This window comes from Nelumbo lutea, chromosome 3 (assembly GCF_056320005.1).
Source record: "Nelumbo lutea isolate HS-2025 chromosome 3, American lotus-T2T, whole genome shotgun sequence".
Classification (NCBI taxonomy): domain Eukaryota; kingdom Viridiplantae; phylum Streptophyta; class Magnoliopsida; order Proteales; family Nelumbonaceae; genus Nelumbo; species Nelumbo lutea.
In genome coordinates, this window is record NC_142686.1 from 101,489,752 (window position 1) to 101,515,032 (window position 25,281).

Below are 25,281 nucleotides of genomic sequence, written 5' to 3' on the forward strand. Positions count from 1 at the left end.
CAGGGCGGATTTAGATCTTGCTTGAAAAGTAGAAAAGATGCTCGAAGCACAGAGGGGATTTAGATCTTCATTATTGCTTACTAGAAGCATAGAAGATCCTTGATTACAGAGAACTTGATCTCCAAAAATTATACTCAAATGCTTCCGTTTACTACAATGGTGGGTTCCGTACCGTTGCCAATCCACTAAAACATTTTCAAGACACGCTAAGGAGACTCTAGAATTGATTAAGGCCATGGGTATGCAATGGATATGGCAAACAAAAGACTGAAACAAACTTGAGAGAGAAGACTAGCGGATTTGGTTCTCAGTTCTCAAAGAAAATGAATAGTGTTTTGGAGGGTGTCTTAATAAATTTATATCTAAATAGATAGGCATAAGGGCAAAATAGGCATTTAAAAAAACAGGCACATTAAATTGGCTTTTCAACCGAGGAAGGGAGGTAATTGCATGTTTTCTAAAAAGTACAGGAAGACTTCTATTAAAATGAAAACTCAGGGGAGGTTTTTGTATTTTACCCTTAAAACAAAGAACTCATCGATGAGTTCTTGTTCACCGGCGAATATTATAAAAACCTATCGATGAAGTTAAAAAAAAGAACTCACCAGTAGAGAATCACAACTAGTGGAGAACCAATTAATGAAATTCCAGTTATATTGAACCAATTAATGAAATTCCACAAAAAAAAAAAATCGTAAATCGTAATGAATGGGCCATCGTCCATCAGCCCATCAAGGAAGGAAAGACCGAATGACCGATTGATTGGTTATAAGCTTTTTCCCGGTAGCATAGTCGAATTCGAGAACCCGCGAAGAATAAGGAGTCAAAAAGCTAACGGCAGAAAACCGGTAGAAGGGAATCAGCCATGACCACCGAGCAAACCATGAAGCCCAGACGATTGAGAGGCCACAAGGGAACTGTGACGTGCTGCATCGCCTCCCGTGACAGGCCTGGTGTCGTCGCCACCTCCGGCGAGGTACCATTTTATTTCTCTCTTCCTTCGTTTAATGCATTCACTTATAACTTATATCAAGAAAATGAACTTGCAGATTTCTAGGCTGGGCATGCCCCTCTGTTCTCTAGTCATTTTCCTCGACTACACAACCATTTCTTATGTCTAAAACTTGTTCTATGGGAAAAGAAAACATTTAATGTTATGCTCAAGAATTGCAATAAAGTCCAGATGCCTGTAATTTAATATTATAAATTTTCAATCGAATTAAGCTCGGAAACTATGCATGTGCGACTTTAAGAAATTGCTTGTATCATAGAGTCATGTCCTCATAGGCCATCTTGTTGGATGAATGCGCTTTTTCATGAGACTTGTAGATGAGCCCGTGTTTTGTTTATTGGCTCTATATGAATAACAAGCATGCTGTAGTCGGTTAAGCACGGTGCATCTTCTTATCATGTTCATGACCTTTTCAATTAAAAAACAAAGAAAGATTACTGTAACCTCAATGATTATGTCAAGAGAAAATTTTGTTTCACTTTAATTTAGTTCTATAATCTGATGGAAACAGGATGGTTGCATTTGCTGGTTTGATATGCGTTGCAAAGATGTTTTATTTACCATGGATCTAGGGAAGAAACCTATTTCAGCTATGTGTTTCAAGCCAGGTAAGTGTTTTGTTATATGTAAATTTGTTCCTTCTTTCCAGCAGCCACGCTTAATTAATTTCAAGTATACCTTTTTTATGTGGAATTCAAGATTAGTTTTCGCAAAACTTGTCTATTCTCTCTAAGGGGCCATTACTTGGTTTAATGGTAAAATCTTGGGCTGGGAAGGGTGAGAAGGCAGATTCGAGTCTCAGGGTGGCCACTTTGAGCAATAAAAAAAAAAAAAAATCCAAGGTTAGGACTTTACTCAGTCTACTCCTCCCAAGACCTCAGATGGTTGGGTCTCACATTGGGTAATTACCTTTGTCTGTTCTCTTTAAACTTCACATCTGTGAAATATATATGCTAGTGTCTGTTTCCAAATCTTGGGCGGAGATCATACTGTGAGAACTTGTTCCACATATGCTTTTGGGGATAAATGAAAATTGAAACTTGATACCTTTTCTTATCTTATTCATTGGTTTTGTATGGTTACATGTTTCTGGATCATGAGCTATCAATGACAAATGGTTTAAGCTGCTTGTGTGCTTTCTGCATTAATGCTTATAGGTCAAATATATTTAGGCAACTATAAGGTTTGCATGAAAGAATATGTTCAGAACCCATTAAAATTTAGGAAGTGTTATGGTATTTCCTAACCATTACAGCTATTTAATGGGAAGAAAGATACTTATAAAAAAAAAGGGAAGAAAGACTCAATAAATGCATAGAATTGTGAGAATATAAATGTTATTACCATAATATGCTCCCCCCCTTTCACTTTGAATCATCTACCTCTTTCCCATATTGTAAAGTTAAAAGGTTGAGAAATAGGCTAAGAATGGTTTTCTTTGACTGAGTTGTCATTCCCTGAGGCAGGAAACGAAGATGTTCTCTATGCGTCTTCAGGAGCAGAAGTCATGTGTTTTGATGTGCATTTGGTAATTATACATTCCTTAACATAAAATTTCAGTTTGCTTCTTATGGTCCTTTGATTGTTAATAAAGTGCCTATATGTAATTTTTTTTACCTGTTTAATTGTTGGCCCCTTTACTTTTTTCTGTTGATTAGTTTCCAGATCTTTGGACTGAAGTCTTATCAGTGTTATTTAATGTGAGTTGTCCTTTATACATAAAAACAAGAGAAGATGATAAACTTACATTGATTTTGCAAATGCTCAAAATTCAAACCTTGAAAATCTTTCAAATTGATGTTCAAAAGACAATTTTCCATTAAAAAGGCTCTACTGTATTACAAAAGGGAGTAAGTTCCAGTGTGTCTCCTTTGCTGGAGACCCATTCTTAACAGTAAACATTGAAGTTGATGAATGCATTCTACTCCTTTAAAAGCTTGAAGGCATTATTTATTTGGCTGTATAGAGGTATGAGATTGTTTGGAAGGAAGAGCTCGTAAGCAGCTTTGGTGAGATATTTTTATGTAGCCTTAGCCAGGGGTGGTTGATCATGTTGAGTGGACTGGGATCTGGGGTTTTGTGTTCCTCCTGGTGTGGAGGCTTCTATTGTGGCTTTCCTTTTTCTTTTGATGAATAATTTGAGTTTTATTAAAAGACTTTATGTAAAATCTTTACAATCATCCCTTAGAGAGGCACAAGCTGCTACCTCTCATACAAAAAGAAAACACATTACAATTGTGCCCTGAATAAAATAGACCTGTTCACCCCTTGCTTAGCCAAAGCATCCGCCATCCCATTTGCTGATCTCCTTACCCATTGTATCCTTAAATTCATATTCCTAGTTAGCCATGTAAACTTTTTCACTTCAATCATGTAGCACCGAATTATAGACTCTGGATTTCTCAGCCATTCTACCACCACTTTTGAGTCCCCTTCTATCACCACATTTGTCAAGTTTAGCTCACTAACTATCTGCACCCTTTGAATTGCAGCACACAGTTCAGCTTTGAAATAGGCACCCATACCCACAGGGCCAGAAAAAAGTGCTATAAGTTTACCTACTCCATCACCACCCCTTCAATTCCAGAAGGGCCTGGATTACCCCGGCTACTCCCATCAAATTTCAGTTTAACAAAACCTTCAATTGGTGGTATCCAGACCACCTCCACTCTATCCTTTCTCTTAGAGCTTTTAGCAACTACTTCCCAATTCCTCCAGATATCATCTAAAGAGAACTGGGAGAACAACTCCAAAGTCTTGATCCAGTGGGTCACCCTAACCATTACACAAATCCTATTTCTTCCTTGCTTCTCTCATTCTCTAAGAAGATTCTTGCATTTATCTCTTCCCAAATGGTCCAAATCAAGGCTGCTCCAACACATCTCCACATTATCCTCCTGGTGGAGATTGTAACCTGACTGGTGGAGATTTGTTTCAGTCTTGCTCCTGGTGGAGATTGTAACCCGGGTGTTTTTCAGACTGCCTTCTTGGGTCTGATTTCAGTCTGTAATTGAGTTGTTGTTTTGAATAACGTTACACTACCTTTCAAAAAAAAAAAAAAATCTCCACATTATCCTCCCTCTCTTCTTTGGCCAAGTAAAACAGGAGGGATCAAATGATCTTTCCTTCCGTCACCTAGCTCCCACTAAAAATCTCTCATAATCTTCTCAATTTTCTTGGCTTCTTTTTGGGGGATTCTAAACACTGATAGGAAATAGATTGGAAGGTTAGCAACCATGGATTTGATCAGAGTAATCCTTCCTCCCAAAGATACATAATTCCTCCTCCAAGCTGCCAATTTCTTTGCACATCTCTTCACTATGGGGTTCTAGAATCTGCTTTCCTTGAGGTTTGCACCTAGAGGAAGTCCTAGGTAGGTCAATGGCCAAGTAGCAATAGGACACTCTAAAATATTTGCGGCAAAGTTCAGTTCCTCTTCCTCCAAGTTGATTCCTGCTATGCAACTCTTATCAAGATTGATTTTCAGATTAGAGATAAGCTCAAATTTCTTCACCAACGCCTTTAAATTCCTAAACAAAATTTTCTCTCCACCCTCACAGAAGATGGGGGCATTCCAATTCTTAATGAAGTGTGTCTATGTAAATCATTTTTGAAAGTGAGTTACGTGCCTCTCGGAGTTCCTCCTTTATTTCCTTCGGAAGCTGAAATCATTGTTGTGTTTATTGTTGTTTGGAGAGAAGATTCAAAATACATGAATCTTTCTCTCCCTCTCTTTTATGTGTTTTGTCCTTCTTGCCCTTATTATCTTTTTATCTCTTGTTTGTTTCTTTGTACTTTGATGGTATTTAATATCTTGTCCTTTTGTCTTAACCTCTTATAGTTACATGGGGAGGCTCTCAGTCCCATATTGTTGGGGAAAAGAGGTGAGGTCCTCCTAATTAATTAACTTTCTCTCCTTATGGATAGGGTTCCATCAGAGGATACACTATACATTTTCCTCAAATGTCATGGGTGCTTTTCACGCATGTGAGAACGCACTAAGCCAAGCCATCAATGTCGAAATGGCATTTTCATACATATGTGTGTGCATTGTGCTATGCACGATCTTTTTACTGCTTTACTATTTATTGTTTTAACTTAATTATTTAAGGTAATTTAATTTTAATTCTAGTTGGTTAGTAGGACAATTGGTTTAAATGTCTCTTTGTCTTCTTCCTTGTAACTTGTATCTCTTCGAACATGTGTTTGTGCTTTGACAACCTGTTGTCATACAAAGTATTTACAATTATTCCTATCATTTCACTTTGTTATTTGAGTACTTCAAGTGATTCACGAAGGTTTGGTAAGCAAGTGCATGTCTACCAGAAGCCTGTTGAGTTGTTTCATTTTGGAAATTGATTCACAAAAACCTAGATGGACAATAAGGGCAAATGTAGTTTCAAGAGTGACCAGCAGCATGAATGAAGAGTTCCATTTCCCCCTCTTTTTACTAATTTTCTAATAATAACATTTGTTAAGTGCATTGAAAAAGAGTAGAAGCAATGCTATATTTGACTCTCCTGAAAAAGACAAGGATAAATATAAGCTACAAGGACTAAAAATAAAAATAATTGCAGATGCATAATAAAAATAAAATTTCTCCTGGCAAGGAAGACTCCTAATATAGATCAATGATCAATCCTCTCTACTTCACCTGTGTATATGATCATTTCAATCAGCAAGGCTAAACTCTTCAACTTTATATTTTGTTTAAGGATAGAAAATGTACATGAGAGGGTGTGCACTCTGGTACAAAAAGGACAATGCAACTCCATCCTCAAACAAAATTTAAGAGAAGAGTAGTTGCTACTAGTGTTTTAAAAGGCATTGGAGGCGTATGCTTGGAGGCGCGCCTCCGGGCGAGGCACTCCTAAAACGCCCTGAGGCGTATGCCAGAGGCATTGACACCTTTGAGGCATACACCTCATGCACACCTCATATAAAAAGACTGAAAAAAAAAAAAAAAGGAAAGGAAAGGAAAAGAAAAGAAAGGGAAGGGAAAGAAAAAGAAAGAAAGAAAAGGAAAAAAAAAAGAAGAGAAAAGCAAAGGGAAGGGAAAAAAAGATAAGGGGAAAGAAAGTGGTCTGCCCCTGGCCCCTTCGGCTAGGGAACTTTGCCCCCTACACAAAAATGCCATTCCTACACTCCTAGTTGAACCATCCACCTCAACAAAATTTAAGAGAAGAGTAGTTTTATTTTTTATTTTTTTTTAATTTTGATAAATTTAAGAGAAGAATAGTTGCCATACAAAAATGCCATTCCTACACTCCTAGCTGAACCATCCACCTCAACATTGAGCACTTTATGAATTTGGTGCATAACTGGATTTTGATTAAAGATTTTGAATATTTTGATTTGTCCATTTGATAACCTAGTTAAAAATTACCATAAACTGTTCCATATTGTTAATTTGTGAGTTTTAAATAGACTTCTTAAGTGGTGTTTTGACATGGACCAAAAAAATCAGTGAAGCTACTTTAGAGACTCAAAAATATCTATAGCAATTCTGATAGTAAATTTTGATAGTGTGATTCTTTTGTCTCAACTAGTCCAACCATTCCAAATTCAGGTCAGGCGAGTAGTGTTCCAAACTCCCAATTGCATTTGATAACTAATTATGGTTTCCTGATTAAAGGAGTCACAATGAATTCCTTATCATATGAACTACTTGAGAAATAAAATATCAGTAGGAGGATCATGGGTATTTGCATAGTTCTTCATCTATTCTTGATCTTTATCAATTTCAATTAATGTCTTCTCAATTTATTTGAGTACAGATGAGATTTTAAATTCACCCACTTAAGCATTTTATCTTTCTTTATAAAAGAAAAACATCCAAATACTTAATTCAATTACAAAACTTGACCCCATAAAGGTTAGGATGTTCCCTACTGCCCCAGTCTTTATTTCTTCTACCATACTTAATGATCATAGCTATTTCCATGTCTATTATCTCCTTAACTCATGTACCTTTCAATATCACAACATCCATATCTCTGCTACTTTCTACAAGAACTTATTCACTTCAAATGACCTAATGCTTAACTGTTGTCCTTTGGAGATGTTCTATTTTCCAATTAATCAAATAATTTTCCCTGTTGGCCCTTTTGTATCTGCATTAGAATTAGAGTCTTCCCAAATTCTGGCCACCAAATTGTCATCTTAAGAAAGAGACAAATAATATTCAAGTGTACTTTCCAAAATACTTGATGGGATTCTGTTCTCTATTTTCTACTTATTGACTTTACTCTAGGTGGTTTTGGGAACTGAGCTTCATTCATAAGAATCTTTTCTGGTCCAGTTTCTTGAGCTAGTATGTTGGGTCTTGGAAAATAAAGGGGTTTAAAATAGGTATATAGGCCTAATTAAGGATATGTATGAGGGGGCAACAACTAATGTTAGAACACCAGTGGGAAAGACTTTAGATTTTACAGTTACAATGGGTCTTCACCAAGGTTTAGCACTTAGCCCTTATCTATTTGCACTGATCATAGATGAATTATCTAAATATATTCAGGAGGAAGTTCCATGGTGTATGTTGTTTGCAGGTGACATTGTTTTAATTGATGAAACTAATTAAGGATTAAATGCAAAATTAAGATCATGGACAAATGTCCTAGAAACAAGAAGTTTTAAAATAAGTAGGACCAAAATAGAGTATATGGCATGTAAGTTTAGTAATAATAGAAGTGTAAACAGGATACACTAAGACTAAGGATTGGAGACCAAGAGATAATTCAATGTGACCACGGTACCTTGATTCAATAATTCATAACAAGGGAGAGATTAAAGAGGATGTTACCCAAAGAATTAGAGCAGGTTGGGCAAAACGGAGAGGTGCATTTGGACTTCTGTGTGATAGGAGAATACCATTTAGATTAAAGGGAAAATTCTACAAAACAAATTATAAGGTCAGCTATGTTGTGTGGAGCAGAGTGTTGGGGAGTCAAGAAACATGTTCAGAAAATGAGTGGCAGAAATGTGAATGTTAAGATGGATGAGTGGAAAAACTAGAAAGAATAGGATTAGGAATGAAGCCATCCTTAGAAACCTAGGAGTATCTTCGATAAGTGATAAAATGAGAAAGAGTAGACTAAGATGGTTTTGTTACATGCATAGAAGACCACCAACAGCTCTAGTTAAAAGAAATGATTTGTTACAAGTGGAAGGGGCTAGAAGAACTAGGGGTAGACAAAAAAGGTCACGGGTAGTAGTAAGAAATGATTTAAGTACTAATAATTTAACAGGGGATGTGGCTTTAAATAGAATGGATTGGCGAAACATGATTCATGTAGCCGACCCCATATAGTTGGGATAAGGTATGGATGATGATGATAATTTTAAAATGCTATATAATGCACCTTTTATCTTTGTTCACAATTTAATGGGTTTAATCCTGTTTTTAACCAGAAAAATAGTCTTATTCTGTGGTATTAACTTCCATTTACATTATGCATGCATGATTGCATGTTTAATACCATGTTAGCAGGGATTGATTCAGTAGGCTATGTTAATTTTATTCCTCCAGTTGGTAGTAACTATTGCCCTTATCTAGTTGTTTACTGTTGATTTGGTTTCTGAAGAAGGTAGACAGATTCAATGTCTTTCGACTCCTAAGTTCAGTCATTTAAATGACATACTTATTTCACTTTGCAGGCATCTTCATGGAAGCCTTTGGAAAGTTACAATTATAACAAGGATGAGATAAACCGGGTAATTGTTGTGGATGACAGCTCCTAGAATTTGATCTTTCCTTGTGAACATGTTTTTCTTAGTTTATACTGAATGATATGAATTGCTATTGTATCTTTCTTTCCCTTTCCCATCATTCTGAAAGTGTCCTTTCGAGCTCTTGTTGGCATTTCTGTGTTTGTAAATGTGACCAACATTACCTTTTCTCAAAAAAGAAAAAAAAAAGAGTAGAACTCAGTTAAACATGTCTAGCTGTTTATAAGATGCTCATTGGGCTTATCCAATCTAAATCAGTTAAATGGTGAAACCGTGCGTGATCTACTAATCTCCTGTTATTGTACCTCAAGGGTCTGGGGTCATATTTTTTATGCTTTTTTTTTTTCTTTTGAGAGCAGGATAATTACCACCACAAATGACTTCAGCATGATTTTATTTGTTATGGTTTTGTGATTTTATCCTAGGACTTCTAGGGGCAGGGTTATGTAGAGATGTGGGAGACCAACAGTTCTTTGGTTGGTTTGAGAGGAAATGAATGTGAGAGTTTTTGAGGCACTTGACAATGGACCTGTTCATGGGCTTGGTAGCCCAACAGGCTGGCCTGGCCCGGCTCTTTCTAAGTTGGCCTTGGACATGAATTTAGGCCTGCAGCCTTGGGCTTGGGCCCAAAATACCAGGCCTGACTTCCTTTTCAGGCCGGGCTTGGGATTTCTCAAAAAAGCCGAGCCCGAGCCCGAGCCCGACTTGATAATATGTTATATAATAAAAAAATATATTTTATATAACAAAAATATATAATATGTTCTTTTCTTTGTTTCTCTTCTCTATTTTCAAGCTATAGTTAGATCTTTCATTATTTTTGGGTTTTGAAGTCTTTTAATAAAAAGTAAATCAGGTTTTTATTGAGTAAAAGAAGAAAAAAAAATTTTCCCAATTTTTTTAGCTGGGATTGGGCTTGGGCTTGAATGTGTTCTGTTAATATAGAGACAGATCCTGGCCCAAACCTGGCCCTGCCCGGCTCGTGAACAGGTCTACTTGACAAGAGCCAGAGATTCTCATTGGTCTTATCACTTTCAGGGTAGCTCCTTGGTTGTGCACCAGAGACTAAGAGAGGAGTTTAGGGACTTCAACAATGATGTTATTGTCAGAGGTTCCACTCAGGTTGCAGCATCTACTATGTCCATGGACATGCCAATACAGATTTGTTCTCCCCTGTTCATGGATCCACCAAAATTGATGGGTGCACTTTGGGAAACCTGACATAATCACCATTTCCCACTGGTCCAGAAGAAACATATAGGAGCCATCCCCCATTAACTCTAAATACTCATAGGAACATCTTTTCTTTTTTTTTTTTTTTTCCTAAAGGTCTTTCAACTGGTGTACACTTAGATTTTCCAAAATGGAGGAAGAGGATGACTTTACACAGGTGGTCATTGGCTGGATGAGAGGTAGATGGGAAGGTTAGTCGGTGTTTCATTATTGTACCAGAGGCTAGATAATTGGCAACCCATAGGAACGTCTCATTCAGCTGGATTGGCAGATTGGTAAATGAATTAACTGACTTTTTATCTAGGATTAGGGTTACAAGGAGTGCTTGCACTTGGGTTCCAAAATTGCTGACTAGTTTTTGCTTCCTTGGATACTGGGCATATGATGAAGCTGTTTTGGCGGCCTAAGGTCTTTTTTTTGTTTCTTGTCGATCCTCCTTGATTGTACTTGTTTTATTTACTTCATTTATAAAATGAGACCCCTGTTATTTTGATATACTATTAATTCGATTTACCTTACTTTAATGGGACCCAGATCTTAATGGAGTGTTCTCTGTTAAGTCAATTTATCCAGCCCTTCTAGAAGTCAGGGAGCCTTTCCAATGGAGATGGAGGACATCTTCCTACCAAAATTTGTTTTTAATGTGGGCATCATAATTTAATGAGATACTAATGAACAACCATTCCATATTATCAGGGTGAAGATGTTAGAAATGTCTGTGTTGTGCTTTGTGATGCAGCCCAGAATCCGCCCCCATCTCTTGATGCACTTCAAATTTTCAATACAGATTTGGTATCATGGTTTAAATCTGTTTGTTAGATAATGGGGTATTCCAGGTACTTGGTGGATGCTTGGACAGTCAAGGGTTTAGTAAAAAATGTTAATATCCTTTGGAGTTTACCTTACCTTGCAGTCTGTTAGTGCATATGGAGAGAAAAGAATTCTTAGATATTTTTCTGTAGAATTTCTGATCTTTGATGGGATGCTTTGTAATACTTGACAGGTGATAGGAAAGATAGAGTGCTTAATATTTCATTGGGCATCTTTATAGGCTGAATTTGAAAGATGCGTCCCCAATTTTCTGTTATGATCAGTGTGAAACCTTATTTAGTCCTAGGTTACAGTAGAGAAGAAGGAGAAGAAGAAGAAGAAGAAGAAGAAGAGGAGAAGAAGAAGAAGGGTTTGGCTGGTAGAGGAAAATCAGTCCTCTCCCTAGTCGACCCACTTGTATTTATCTCCAATAACATAGTTACAAGAAAGACCATATTGTCCCTCATAAGTGATGGGACACATAACTTAAACTTAAATAAAACAGACCTTTCACTCTCAAATAGATAAACCCAAATGACCAAAATACCCCTGTTTTGTGTACTCTATCACTCCCCCTCAAGCTGGAGAGTATATGTCATATAGTCCCAATTTGTCACAAATATAATCTACTCTGCCCCAAGACAATCCCTTTGTAAAGAGATCTGCCCACTGATTTACTGAGCTCACATGAGATGTGGTTATCACTCCACTTATCACTTTCTCTCTCACAAAGTGACAATCGACCTCAATATGCTTGGTTCTCTCATGGAAGACTGGGTTGGAAGAGATGTGAACAGCAGCTTGGTTATCACAGTATAGTCTCATGGGTTGGTCAACCGAGAACCCCATCTCTTGTAGCAAGTTCTTCAACCATACTAGTTCACATGTGGTATGAGCCATAGCTCTGTACTCAGCTTCTGCACTACTCTTTGCCACCACTGTTTGTTTCTTGCTCTTCCAAGTTACAAGATTGCCACCAAAGAAGGTACAATACCCTGTAGTTGATCTCCTATCTGATATAGAACCAGCCCAATCAGCATCTGTATTCCCTACTATTTCAAGAATCCCTCCACTTTGGTATAGCAAACCACGACTTGGAGCACCCTTCAGGTACCTAACAATCCTTAGATCTACTTCCCAATGAGGAATCCGAGGATGTTGCATAAACTGACTCACCATACTCACAACAAATGATATATCTAGTCGGGTAATAGTCAGATAATTCAACTTTCCCACCAACCTTCTATATCTTCCAGGATCATCAAACTCTTTACCTGCATCAACACTCAACTTGATATTAAGTTCCATAGGAGTCTCTGCTGGTTTAGCACCTTATAATCCTGTTTCTTCAAGTAATTCAAGAACATATTTTCTTTGACATAAGTTAATTCCATGCCTTGACCTTGCAACTTCTATTCCCAGGAAGTAGCTTACCCAAATCTTTTGTATTGAAGTGGTCCTATAGGAATTTCTTCAACCTGTCAATCTGATTACTATCACTCCCAGTTATGACAATATCATCCACATACACCACTAGCAAGATTTTCCCATCTTTTGGGTCATGGCTGAACACAGAATGGTCTACCTGACACAGTTTCAATCTGATTACTATCACTCCCAGTTATGACAATATCATCCACATACACCACTAGCAAGATTTTCCCATCTTTTGGGTCATGGCTGAACATAGAATGGTCTACCTGACACAGTTTCATCCCAAAGTCTTTTACTACTTCACTGAACCTGCCAAACCATGCACGTGGAGATTGTTTCAATCCATAAATTGCCTTTTTGATTCTACAAACCCTATCATCCTCCCCCTGAGCAACAAACCCTAGTGGTTGCTCCATATACACTTCCTCAAGTTGCACAAGAGGCCAATCATACATAGCAGCTAATGAAATCAACACCCGAACTGAACCAATTTTAGCCACAGGAGAAAATGTCTCCATATAGTCCACACCATATAGCTGAGAATAGCCCTTGGCCACTAACCTGGCCTTCAATCGCTCCATACTGCCATCTGGAAGATACTTCACTGTGTAGATCCACTTACACCCAACAACATGCTTACCAGGAGGAAGAGCAGTGAGTTCCCACGTGTGATTGTGTTGTAGAGCAGAGAGTTCCTCTTCCATGGCTTGTCGCCACCCTGGGGAGGTAAGGGCTTCATGGACAGTCTTGGGAATTGAAACAGATGATAGCAATGATATAAAGTTGCGATGAGAAGCAGAAAGGTGAGCATCTGAAACATAGTGTGAAATAGGATGAGAAGTACAAGTGCATTTACCTTTCCGCAAGGCAATAGGAAGATCAAGGTCCAAGGGAGAAGAAACAATGACAGGATCTGTCGATGAGGGCTGAATTGGAGGAGGGGCTGGTGCTCTTCTGTGAGTATACACTTGTCTGATTGGTGGCCTCTCAATAGTAATTGGCACGGGAGGTGAATCTGCAACTGGAATGGGAACCACGGGAAGGGGATCCGCAACAGGGACGGGAAGAGGAACTACGGGGGAAGGAGAAGAAACTACAGTATCCGAGGAAAAGGAGCCGATTCAAAGAAGGTGACATTGGAGCACACAAATGACTTATGGAAGTTAGGGTTATAGCACTTATACCCTTTCTGAGTCCTCGAGTAGCCAAGGAAGATACATAGTAGCTCGTGCATCTAACTTGTCTAAACCAGGCCCCAAGTTTTGAACAAAACAAACACATCAAAAGACTCTTGGGGTGAGAGGAAACGGAGACAAGGTGGGAAACAACACTGAGAAGGGGGATTGACTTCCAAGGATGGATATGGGCATCCGATTGATGAGAAAACAGGATGTGAGGACAACATCACTCCAAAAATGCTTTGGGACATTCATATTAAGCATCAAAGACCGAGCAGTTTCAAGGAGATGTCATTTTTTCCGTTCAGCTACACTGTTCTGTTGTGGGGTGTAGGCACAAGAAGTTTGATGAATTATCCCATGGTGCTCTAAGTATTGTTGAAATGGTATTGAAGTGTACTCTTTGGCATTATCGGAGTGAAGAATTTTAATATGCACACCAAATTGGGTACGCATTTCAGCATAAAATTTTTGAAAAATAGAGAACAATTCACTGTGATCTTTCATAAGATAAATCCACATCATCCTTGAAAAGTCATCAACAAAAATTACAAAATACTTATAGCCATTGTATGAGATCACTTTGATCGGACCCCATACATCAGAATGAACTAAAGAAAAAGGACTCAAGACACGACCATCAACTCTTGGACTAAAAGAGACTCTATGATGTTTCCCAAGCTGACATGACTCACAATCCAAAGATGAAAGATGACTCAAGGAAGGAAACAACAACTTCAGAGCCTTGAGAGAAGGATGACCAAGTCTGTGGTGCCATTGAAGAGGAGTAAGAGACGACTGAAAAGCTATTGGAGGACCACCACCATCAAGAAGAGGGATAAAAGGTTATGGAACAATTAAGTGACTTAGTTAATCTACCAACAAACATAAGGTTAAAGGGGAACTTGGGGACATACAAAACAGATGATAAAGACAAGGAGGAGAGATCAACATCACCAACACCATAGATGGGAGATGTAGAACCATTAGCAAGAGTAAGTGTTTGAGATGTGGAGGACCGAGAAAGAGAAGAAAATACATTAGGAGTCCCAGACATATTGTCCGAGGCTTCGGAGTCAATGATCCAGTGTGAAGGCTTGGAAGCCAAGCAAGCCATACCTGAATGGGCAAGGGTAGCTGTGTTCTGTTGAGAAGATGTCTGGAGTAACTACTCATATATTGCATGGGGTACACTCACCATCTCCTTCCTAGAAACACCAGTAAATGTGGAGGGGATCGGGTCAGTTTGCTGACTTTCAGTAGCTGTACCACTACCCTTAGTCACAGCATGGTTAGCCCAAGTGTTGGGGTGGACCATGTAAATCATAGCAGAAATTAACCGTGTGCCCCTCTAATCCACAGTATGTACACTTCCTAGGGGCATTACTTCTTCCTTTACCACGACCTCCCTTTGAGTCCCGACCTCCACTCCGGCCACAAGCACAGTTAAACATGGGACCACCATGGTTACCTGGAAGTCCATGACCACCACCACCACCTCTATTTCCACGGCCTCCCCCTCTAATCACCACAAAACCAGATCTGTCTATGAGAGAAGATTGCTCTATAGACTCAATAGATGTCCTCCAAAGACGGGTAAAAACTTCTTCAAGTGAGGGAAGAACAGACCCCCCCAGTATTTGTGCTCGGACAGGCTCATATTCAGCCTTCAAACCCACCAAAAACCTTGTCACGTCAAGTTGCTCACACTGTTGTTGCTGAATTTGAACATCCTGTGTCAGAGGATGATACACATTGAGCTCATTTCGGATATTCCTCAGACTTGCATAGTATTCCTCCAAGCTTTGATTGCCTTGCTTCAGATTAAAGTACTCTTGGTACAACTGATACACCCTAAGTGTATTGTGTTGCCTGGAATACTGTTTCTTAGCATGATCCCAGATTTCTTTAGCTGTATCTAGGAACATAAAGTTCACGCTAACTTTTGGTTCCATGCTATTCCACAACCATGTCATTATTTGTGCATCTTCTTGTTCCTAGTCACTAAACCCTAGAGAATTAGAGGAGGGTTTCTCCTCTCTCACATGTTTTACTTTTTTCTTAGCTTTTAAAAACACCTCCACAGATTTTGCCCACGGCACATAATTCTCACCATTCAACTTAATAGATGTCATTTGAACATTTAGGTAATCTGGAGAAATCATAATGCCTGTTTTATTGTCATTCCCATCTCCAATCGATGCCATCTTAACTAATTCACCTTACCTCACAAAGAAATCACTGCTATATGTAGAGTATTCACCTTCAAATATTAAGCACAACCTCACGCACTTTCACAAAACTTATCTCACTTTCAGCACCACCTTCTTCAAATACAAATTACACATCAAATACAAAAGCTGAAATCACTCAGTCATTAAATCAAACACCTGTATTGCACACTGCAGAACCACTCACACACCAAATACAAGAGCTGAAATCACTCAGTCATAAAATGAAACACCTATACTGCACACTGCAGAACCATTCACACACCAAATACAAGGGCTAAAATCACTCAGTCATTAAACCAAACACTTATACTGCACTCTGCAGAACCAACTTGTACTCAACTGAACACTGTTCGCCCGAACCTGCTATCTTCATACCATCGAATAGAGAGCTTCCTACCAATCACCACAAACATCCACTGCACCACAAACCGGAGGCATGAAGGCCTCCTACAGAGAAAAACGACCACTCCTTTTCAACCTTTCCCTTAATCTCCCAGTGGTTCTTGAGAATCTGCAAAACCCTAGAGAGGAGGGCGATAAAAAAAACTGGGTAAACCAGAATAAAAGAGCAAGACGTGCAGATCTGAACTTGTTACACGCGCTCTGATACCATGTGAAAACCTTATTTAGTCCTAGGTTACAGTAGAGAAGAAGGAGAAGAAGAAGACGAAGAAGAGGAGAAGAAGAAGGGTTCGGCCAATAGAGGAAAATCAGTCCTCTCTCTAGTCGACCCACTTGTATTTATCTTCAATAACATAGTTACAAGAAAGACCATATTGTCCCTCATAAGTGATGGGACACATAACTTAAACTTAAATAAAACAGACCTTTCACTCTCAAATAGATAAACCCAAATGACCAAAATACCCCTGTTTTGTGTAATATAACAATTACGAAAGCATCATTTTGCATATAATGCAATGCAATACATTACACTTGCAATTACAAAAGAGTAATTTAATTCCTTCAATTAGTTACTGATAAAAAAGAAAAGAATTATTTGATATTGCATATATGAAATAATTAATGCATGTTTATCAAAACAAATAAATCTGGAGGTGAATCTTTACACTTTGGTGTATAATAGTTCTTTACATAATTAAATACGCTAAATTGAAGTCCAACATAAGTAGAGCTATAAACCTGCATTGAAAGAGAGGAAAAAAACCTCCTTGAAGGTAAAAGCAGAGGGTTATCTAAACTGGAAGACAAGCTCTTGTCAACAGTCAATATCTGGATTCTTCCTTATAGGACTGAATGATTGATGTAGGTATATGTTTACTGAGGACCTATTTGAGAGGGCTTCAGCTTTGATTGATCTACTTTCACTGAGCCGCTTTGTAGTAGCTACTCAAGCCAGCTTTACAGAAAAGTAAATTTCTTGGCTAAATGAAAGCGTATTTGGGATTTCCGGGTTTTTCACCAAACATAGCGTCTAAGCTTTTTGAGTGGGGCTGGAGGGGTTCTTCTCGAGTTGCTAGAGGCTAGAGCTTGGAGGAGTTTTAATGGTGTGGTTTTGTCAGAAAAAAGGAAGAACACGACAGAATTTGATCTATAGCTAATATAAGGTTTTAACTTTAGAAATTTATTAAAGTGATGCCTCATCTAGGAACACTGAAAATGCATTTTCACCAGGATGATTCCTTGACTACAATGGCATGCCCTGGTAAGCTATTGTGAAAGAAATCTTCTATCATGCAATAGCAAGATAGTTATCCACTAGGTTCTGAAGCTTGTTTTCCATCTTCTCTAGCATGTAAAATAATGACCATATATAGATTCTAGTATACTAATTTCATTTGTGGAATAATATTTTTGCAAGCTAAACCTTTATGAAAATGAAGTTTCCTGTTTCATGTTTGCAGATTGCCTGCAGCTCCAAGGCATCCTTTCTTGCTGCTGCAGATGATTGTGGTGATGTAAAGGTATTGGTTATTTTTCTTCTTCCATTTTTTATGGTTAGCAGGTTTTAATCAATTAATGAGGGAATTTTTTGGTCACTTTAGCTTTTTACCCCATTCTATTTTTGTTTTGTTTTTCCTTCTTGAATTAATAAAGTCAACACCTGATCCAAGTCCTGTCAACACTGGGTGCATTGAAGCTACACCATATCAAATTTATATAAACAAGGCATAAGGGTAGTACGTGAAATGGAGCATTATACAACAAAGGGACTGAGTTTCTTCTAGTAGGAGATTCCATGAATGTGATTGGCTAGGTTAACAAGAAAGGGACTGAGCCTTGGAGGTTGGCTCACTTTTTCCATGAAATCAATTATATTTCAACGCCCTTAAATTGCAGATTTAGATGGATCCCAAGAAAATTAAACGAAGTGTCTGACTCTCTAGCTAAATCAGGATTAGGAAGGGATTTTTTTATATAGTGCAAATATTTTACCTGTTCCATGAGTGGAAGTGATAAATGGGTTTTGGGTAAGCCATGACATTGATGGGTTTTGAGGTTCAGCAATTTAATAATTGAAGGGGATTTGAAGGCTATAATAGGTTGGCTGGCATGAAATGAAGAGGGACCATGGAAACACAGATATGAAACCAGAGAAAAAGAAATTTTAAGGATTTGGGATTAACAATACAGTGGATACCAAGGACTGCAAATGGTCTGGCATGGGTTGGCAAAACAGGGGGTCACAAGGAATTCAATATATTGGGGACTGGGGGAGTTGTACTTAATATTGTTACAATGGATGGGTAATCAAGGATGACCATCCTGCTACTGCTCATGTACTCTTTAATTCCTACCAAGGTTAAAAATATTGATACACCCCAATACAGCAGAAGGGGTGTATTGATACTTTGAACCTTACGTTTTTTACTTTTTAGTTTTTTTTTTTCAAAACTTCAGGGTTAGGCCTATTTTTATGTGTTTTGACCCTTTTCATTTATTCTTTTCCCCCCACTTTGTAATGATTAAGGTTTAAAATGTCAGTGTCAGTGGAAATATCGGTCTTCCAAACATGTTGGAGATGTAAGATGTATATATTATAAACATTATACACATGGTGAAAACATTGTGAGATATATTAAAATATAGAATAATATTTTATAAAATGATAAAATAAGCATAAGTACATCCTTTCAAATTATTATCTTGTTCCAAACCATCAAACAATGCTAGGAAACTAAGGTTATTAGACAAAATAATGTTCTACAAAGTTGTCTTATAAACTTTAAGAGTCAAAACTGCATGATAGAGTGAGCTCAGACAAAATTTGAACTCATAGAAAGTGCAAATGATTCTAATAGATCAACCGAATAATTTATTACAGAAATGAAAACTAAGATTTAATTTAATGTTTGATAAGAATTTTGAGCTGGCTTAAAGTGGTAATCAAGTCCATTAGGTGGGCTATAATACTGCTACTACACATGTTATAATGCTTCTCTTGTACTCCACATAGCACTGATAATTTTCACTAAGGAATATGTCAATTCCAGTCATATTTCGTGTTGGTGTCCATGGAAATGTAAATATGTTGTTGAAATAGTAGGGAATATATGAACATTTTAAACCATGGTAATGACACCTCATTGCCTTTCTAACCGTGATTAGAATATTGGCTGCACTGCTTCATTTTTTAACTTTGCAATTATATCCACACATACTCCCTCCCCTGCATATCTTTATCACATTAGAGGCTTCATCCTTTTGTTTTTTCCTTTTCTTTATTCTGTGATTTATCACAAACAGCTATAGTTCCTTTTTTTTTCTATTTTGTTATTTCTTTTCCTTTTGTTTCTTTCATGTTAGATGATTAGATCATTATCATTGTTAGCTGGTTGCTACTTCACTAAGGAAATAAGCTAGCTCATAAAAAACTGGGGAAATAAATGAAATTAACCATATGTTTATATGTAAATAATCCTTACCAGGCCAGGCCTAGACGGTGAGGCACTCTTTTATCACCTAGTCTCATCTTAGTGCATGAGAACGGTGATAAAATCATATCTTCATTGCTTCATAAATGACATATTGCAATTTTACAATTGCATCTTAGTTTTGTTCATCAATCATCTTGATTTGTTTTGGGCATAATGTGGTATACTGTTCCATCATTTTTTAATAAACCTTTTTGCTATTTTCTTGTGTTTTCTCATATATGGAAATTGATACTAGTAAGGAAGTATTTCCATAAAAAATAGCACTTAAAAACCCCATTTGTTGCTGCAGGACAGAGCCCTAAACTTAATTCATGTTACTAATATTTGAGGAACTAACGCTGAAGATTTTGTGCACAACATTTTCCATGGAGACCAACTAACGATGTTGAAGTTAACCCAGTGATTTCTGTTAGCAGTTGTCCTGTCAATGATCAATGCCAGCTCATTGAAAGGTTTTAATTTATTTTACTGAAAACCTTGATTATTCCCTATTTATAAGCTTTCTAACATTAACTAGTGTGTGATTATTTGTCCTTCTTTGAATGAGAATTTGCATCTTTAGAAAATTCAAGTTCCCAATATTAGAAAAAAAAAACAAATAACTAATTGTGTGTGCAAATGAATAAATCAGACCATATACTTAAAACCATAAGGTTCCTAAGTGTTTATATCAGTTTCTTTCTTATTTGGTGTGGTGTACCTTGTAGGACCAAGAGTTAGTATACTTCCATGCTTCTGTGACTGTCATCTATCATATTGATAGAATTGCTTGAATAGTTTACATAACTGTACACACTCTTATCATTATAGCACTAGTATCTAAGTTTATTTGATCTGTAAAACATCCATTACTAGTATCTAAAGTTTTTTTGGTAAACCTATTATTGTTCTGTTATTGAAATGCTAAACTTTGGTCTCTTTGGCAGATCATTGACATTCGCCAGCAGTGCCTTTATAAGACATTAAGAGCTGCCCACATGAGTGTATCCTTTATCATTATTTTTTCAAGTCTCATATGAACTTCTTTTGGTTCTTGTCATGCACTTTGAGATTATTAGTTAAATGGTTCATGTCTTCTAGACTCCTAGGAGATTTTAAAACTGGGTGAACCTTGTATCCTTAGCACTATTTTCTTATAGATTTGTAGCAGTGTGCAATTTCTTCCATGGAGACCTTGGGAAGGTATATTATTAATATAACTATATTCTTTCACGTTTCTACATTTTCATAGCTAAATTTGCAAATAGACTTGTTCATGGGCCGGGTAGCCCAGGGGGCTTGCCCAGCCCAGCCCGGCCCGGCCCGTTTTGAGGCCCATGGGCTCGGGCTTGAGATGTAAGTATTAGGCCCGATTGTTTTTCAGGTCGGGCTTGGACTTTTTAAATAAGCCCAGCCTGATAATATTATATAATAGGTATTAGGTAATAACTTGTATTATTATGTAGTCTTTTTTATTTTGTGTATTTTTTTTTTATGTTCGAACTTAGGTGTACAATTGTATCTTGGGCCAGGCTTTGGGCTTGGGGCCTGTACAATTTTTGTTAATAAGTGGCAAAGCCTGGCCCATGAATGGGCCTATATGCAAATATGACCTTTTTTTTTTTTGATATCTTGTATGCAAAAGTTTGGTAAGATGCTTTGAAGAATGAAGATCCAAAACTTATAAAAAAAATCCAAAACCCAAGGTTCAAAATTTCGATATGATATGCCCTATATCAGGTGTATGTATCATATTGACAGGCTCCCATACTCTAAAAACAGGGGTTTTGGAGTTTTGACCACTTTTAGGGGGTAGGCACAGGGAGGTGTGACACCAGGTGTTCCACTACCTGGAGGCGTGAGATGTAGTTTAGAATGTAAGAGGTGTAAGCCTCCTGAACACAAGGAAGCATAAGCCTCCTTAAGAGGAGGGGGATGAGGAGGAAGGAGGAGGGGGAGGGGAGGAGGAAGAAGAGGAAGGAGGATCTCATATGTCTATTCCCTAGTTTATGGATATGACCATATTAAATGCTTCTAAGAAGCTTTGTTTTGGAGAGATTTGTATCCTAGTGGAATTCAGTTCATTACCTTGAAGAACCAAGATTATATCTTCAGTAGCTTCATAATACTTAGCAAGTCCACATGGTTGCTATTGTTTCTTTTCTCTTTGAAAATACTGAATGCCAATATGGGGAATAGTGAATCCCTACTCATATCTTTCTTTTGGTGTTGAGATTATGCATTGTGGGTAGGGGTATTTATGTCTTTCACTGTATTTGTATTTGGGCACCCATTCAAGGGCATAAATGTAACTTTTCTCTTGCTAAGTAAAAGGAGTTTTGTTTTGGGTGTGAACAAGAACACACCTTGTTTCTCACAAATCTCTTCTCTTCTCCGTTTTCCTCTTCCTTCTCTCTTCTCTCTTCTTCTTCCTATACTCTCATTCCAACTTGGTATCAGAGCAGGTTGGGATATAAGAAAATCCTTTCTTTGTTGATCTTTGAACCCATGAAGACCTGTTAGTGTCAGACCGCCACTGGATGACATCAGCAATCTGTGCAGGTACTAGCGGCGACCCTTGAAAATTGTAGAAAAATACAGTTTCGATGTTTGGTATTTTTTTTTCTTCCTATTTGGAGTTGTTTCTTGCTTGAGACTTACTACCTCAGGTTGTTTTACCTTTATGGAGATGTGGGAAGTGGTTCCACAATTTTTTGAACCCTAGTTAATTTTTGGGAGATTTTATTCTCCTCCTATATTGCGCTAATTGTTTTTGGCCTCCTCTTGGCTCCAAAACGAGTGTTGATCTATTTTAGTGGGTCTATTGTGTGCTGGTTGATTGTTGGAGTGCAGTAGGGTTGTCAAGTTGCTAGTCCAAAACTGGAATTGCCTAAGGAGGTATAGACTGTTTCCATAATGCTCCCAGGAAATGTCAATGCTTCTAGTGGTATGATAACCACTGTAAAACTTGATGGAATCAACTTCCTAGAGTGGTCTCAATATTGCCAAGCTTACCATTGGAGGACGGGGTAAGCTGGGATTCATTACGGGCAAGGAGGTGAAACTGAAATCTGATGACCCTAAATTTCTCAAGTGGGAATAGAAAAATTCATTGGTTATGTCATGGTTGGTTTATTCAATGCAGCCCCATATTGCTCCCAATTACATGTTTCTCTCTACTGCTAAGGACATTTGGGATCATGTTACTGCCACATACTCCAATGTTAGGAATACAGCCCGAGTTTACCAACTTTGAAGGGAAGCCTGCAATATGCGTTGGGGGAGAGGAGTGTGGCTATGTACTTCTATTCCTTACAATCTCTCTGGGAAGAAATGGACCATCTGGAGGCCTTGGAATGGAAGAATCCTGAGCATGGTGAACAATACCGAAAATATGTTGAGAAGAATGGAGTACTTGATTTATTAGTCAGCTTGAATGCTGAGTATGATTTTATTTGACTACACATTTTGAGTGCAAATATTATTTCCCTTACCACTGCATACTCCTTGGTACAGGAAGAGAGTAGAAGGGTTGCCTTGATGCAAACTTCAATAGTTGATCATCCGGCTTATATGTTCTTCAAACCCAAGCTAAGTGTAAATAGACAGAGTGTTAATAAATATAGCCAAATAAAGGTGACTGTACATGAGAATGAGATTCTGTAGAACTCCACAAATATTCAAGAATCCTCAAAAAATATATAAATTACAGCCAAAAAGAAGATGAAAATTCATTCTCCTTGAAATAATCTGACGCTAACAGCCATTGTCTTAAAGCTTCAACTGTGCCATCCACTCTCTCCACGGGATTGCTCTTCTGCTAAAAAACCCTTGAGTTCCTTTCCAGCCACACCATCCACATGACTGCCAATGGAATTGCAGCCCAAAAATAACTTCCTTTCTTTCCCATTCCAGCAACCTTCCACCCTTGTAACGGAGCCTGGATATCACAAGGCATGCATCCCTGATACAATATAGCCTTATAGAAGTATGCCCATATCTTATAAGTGAAACTACAATGCAGAAAAAAAAATGATTGAAAGACTTCCTCCTCCTCCTCCTCCCCACATAAGGGGCAGAAGGAGTCCAGCAGATTAACCCCTTTTCTTATTAACGTTTGTTTGGTCAGACATTTCTCCCAAGACAACCCAAATAAGAACTTCACCTTTGAGTGGGCAGCAGACCTCCATATGGCTTTACTAGAAACTCAGAGCTAACTGCTGTATCCAGACCATGATAACAAGACGTAACAGAGAACAGACCAGATTTAGACCATTTCCAGCATATGGAATCTTGAGTATGAATATTAACTGAATGAGATTGAAGCAGAACCAATGATTCTGATACCTGGGATAGTTTCCAGTCGTTAAAATTTATCCTGAATTCAGGGCCACAACCAACAGAACCTTCTTCCACCACATACACCAAAACAGTCCTGTTGCCAATTGCAAGCCAACATGTAGAGTTTTGAAAACAACTCACATAGAGGTTTATCTTCACACCAAGGATCCATACAAAGTTTTAGCCTGTCACTAATTCCAAGTTTGTATTCATAAAGCAACGGAAGGCCTTATAAATTCTTCTACATACATCACATCCCTACGGTTGTATGGGGGTGATTGTGTCCCAACCATTTCAGTCAGCACCAAAATTGGTGAGGTGGTGTATGAATACTACAAGAAGCCCAAACACACTAAGGACTGGTGTTGGAAGCTGAATCCACATATGAAGCCTCAGAAGTTTAAGACAACAAAAAAAGGAAATGCACATTTTGCTACTGTGGGAGTTCATTGTCCATCTCCTAGTGTTCAAGCTCCTTTGCATGATTCCTTTGTTGTGATGGAGAAGCTTAGTAGCCTATTGACTCAGCTTGCGAAATTTGGGTCCTTCACCTCAGCTTGTTCTAGTTATCCTTCCAATGCTTTTTCTAAATCAGGTACGACACTTGCTTGTCAATCTTCTTCTCCCAGCTCTTGGATTGTGGACTCTGGAGCTAGTGTTCACATGATTGGTATGCCTTCCCACTTCACCTCTTATAAACTAGCTCCATGGAAAGGTAAGGTCACTGTAATTGATGGATCTCAATCTCCAATCTCAGGTTTGGGTGAAGTAAAGCTCACTCATAATGATTCCCTAAGCTTTGTCCTTCATGTTCCTCAGTTGCACAAAAATCTTTTATTTGTTAGTTCTTTTACCAAATCCCATAATTGTTCAATGACATTTTTCCTTCACATTGTGTTTTTTAAGACCTGAGCACTGGAGGACGATTGAAATTGGACAGGAAGCTGATGGAGTTTACCTTTTTGATCATGCCCTTGAGCAAAGATTACTATGCCAATTTGAATCATGTCAAAGTGAAAATCTAAGTCCTTTGAAGTTGTGGCATTTCCATCTTGGTCATGTGCCTTTTAAATCTATTAAGTTTTTGTTTCCAAACTTATGTCAGTATGTGTCCAACTTGAGTCTGGAATGTGAAGTTTGTCATCTCTTAGAGCAGTGTAGAACTACATATTTTGTGAGTAATAGAAAAAGTGATGTTGCTTTTAATTTGATACATATTGATGTTTGGGGCCCATATTCTATTCCTTGTATGGGTGGCTATAAATACTTTATCCTGTTCATTGCTGATTACTCTTGATACACCTGGCTTTATCTGATGAAGAGTAGGGATGGAGTTTCCTCCATTGTTCATAACTTCTTCAAAATGGTGAAAATTAAATTTGAGAAGAAGATCAAGATAATAAGATTTGATAATGCTAAGGAGTATATTATGA

At 37.9% G+C, this 25,281-nt stretch overlaps 1 protein-coding gene across 3 annotated transcripts in view; it reads left to right on the forward strand.

Moving 5' to 3' along the window:
* Positions 1 to 566: 566 nt before the first annotated feature.
* Positions 567 to 25,281, forward strand: part of LOC148867206 (Transducin/WD40 repeat-like superfamily protein) — a 39,717-nt gene continuing 15,002 nt past the window's right edge. For 2 of the 3 annotated variants that reach the window (XM_088974859.1, XM_088974860.1), the window contains exons 1-7: positions 598 to 976; positions 1,524 to 1,620; positions 2,479 to 2,540; positions 8,669 to 8,725; positions 17,495 to 17,554; positions 20,455 to 20,511; positions 20,668 to 20,710. In XM_088974859.1, the coding sequence (XP_088830985.1) occupies positions 866 to 976; positions 1,524 to 1,620; positions 2,479 to 2,540; positions 8,669 to 8,725; positions 17,495 to 17,554; positions 20,455 to 20,511; positions 20,668 to 20,710 (487 nt within the window). In that variant the 5' untranslated portion in view covers positions 598 to 865. Of the gene's footprint in view, positions 977 to 1,523; positions 1,621 to 2,478; positions 2,541 to 8,668; positions 8,726 to 17,494; positions 17,555 to 20,454; positions 20,512 to 20,667; positions 20,711 to 25,281 lie in introns of all 3 variants that reach the window. The other variant, XM_088974858.1, reaches the window with a different exon arrangement.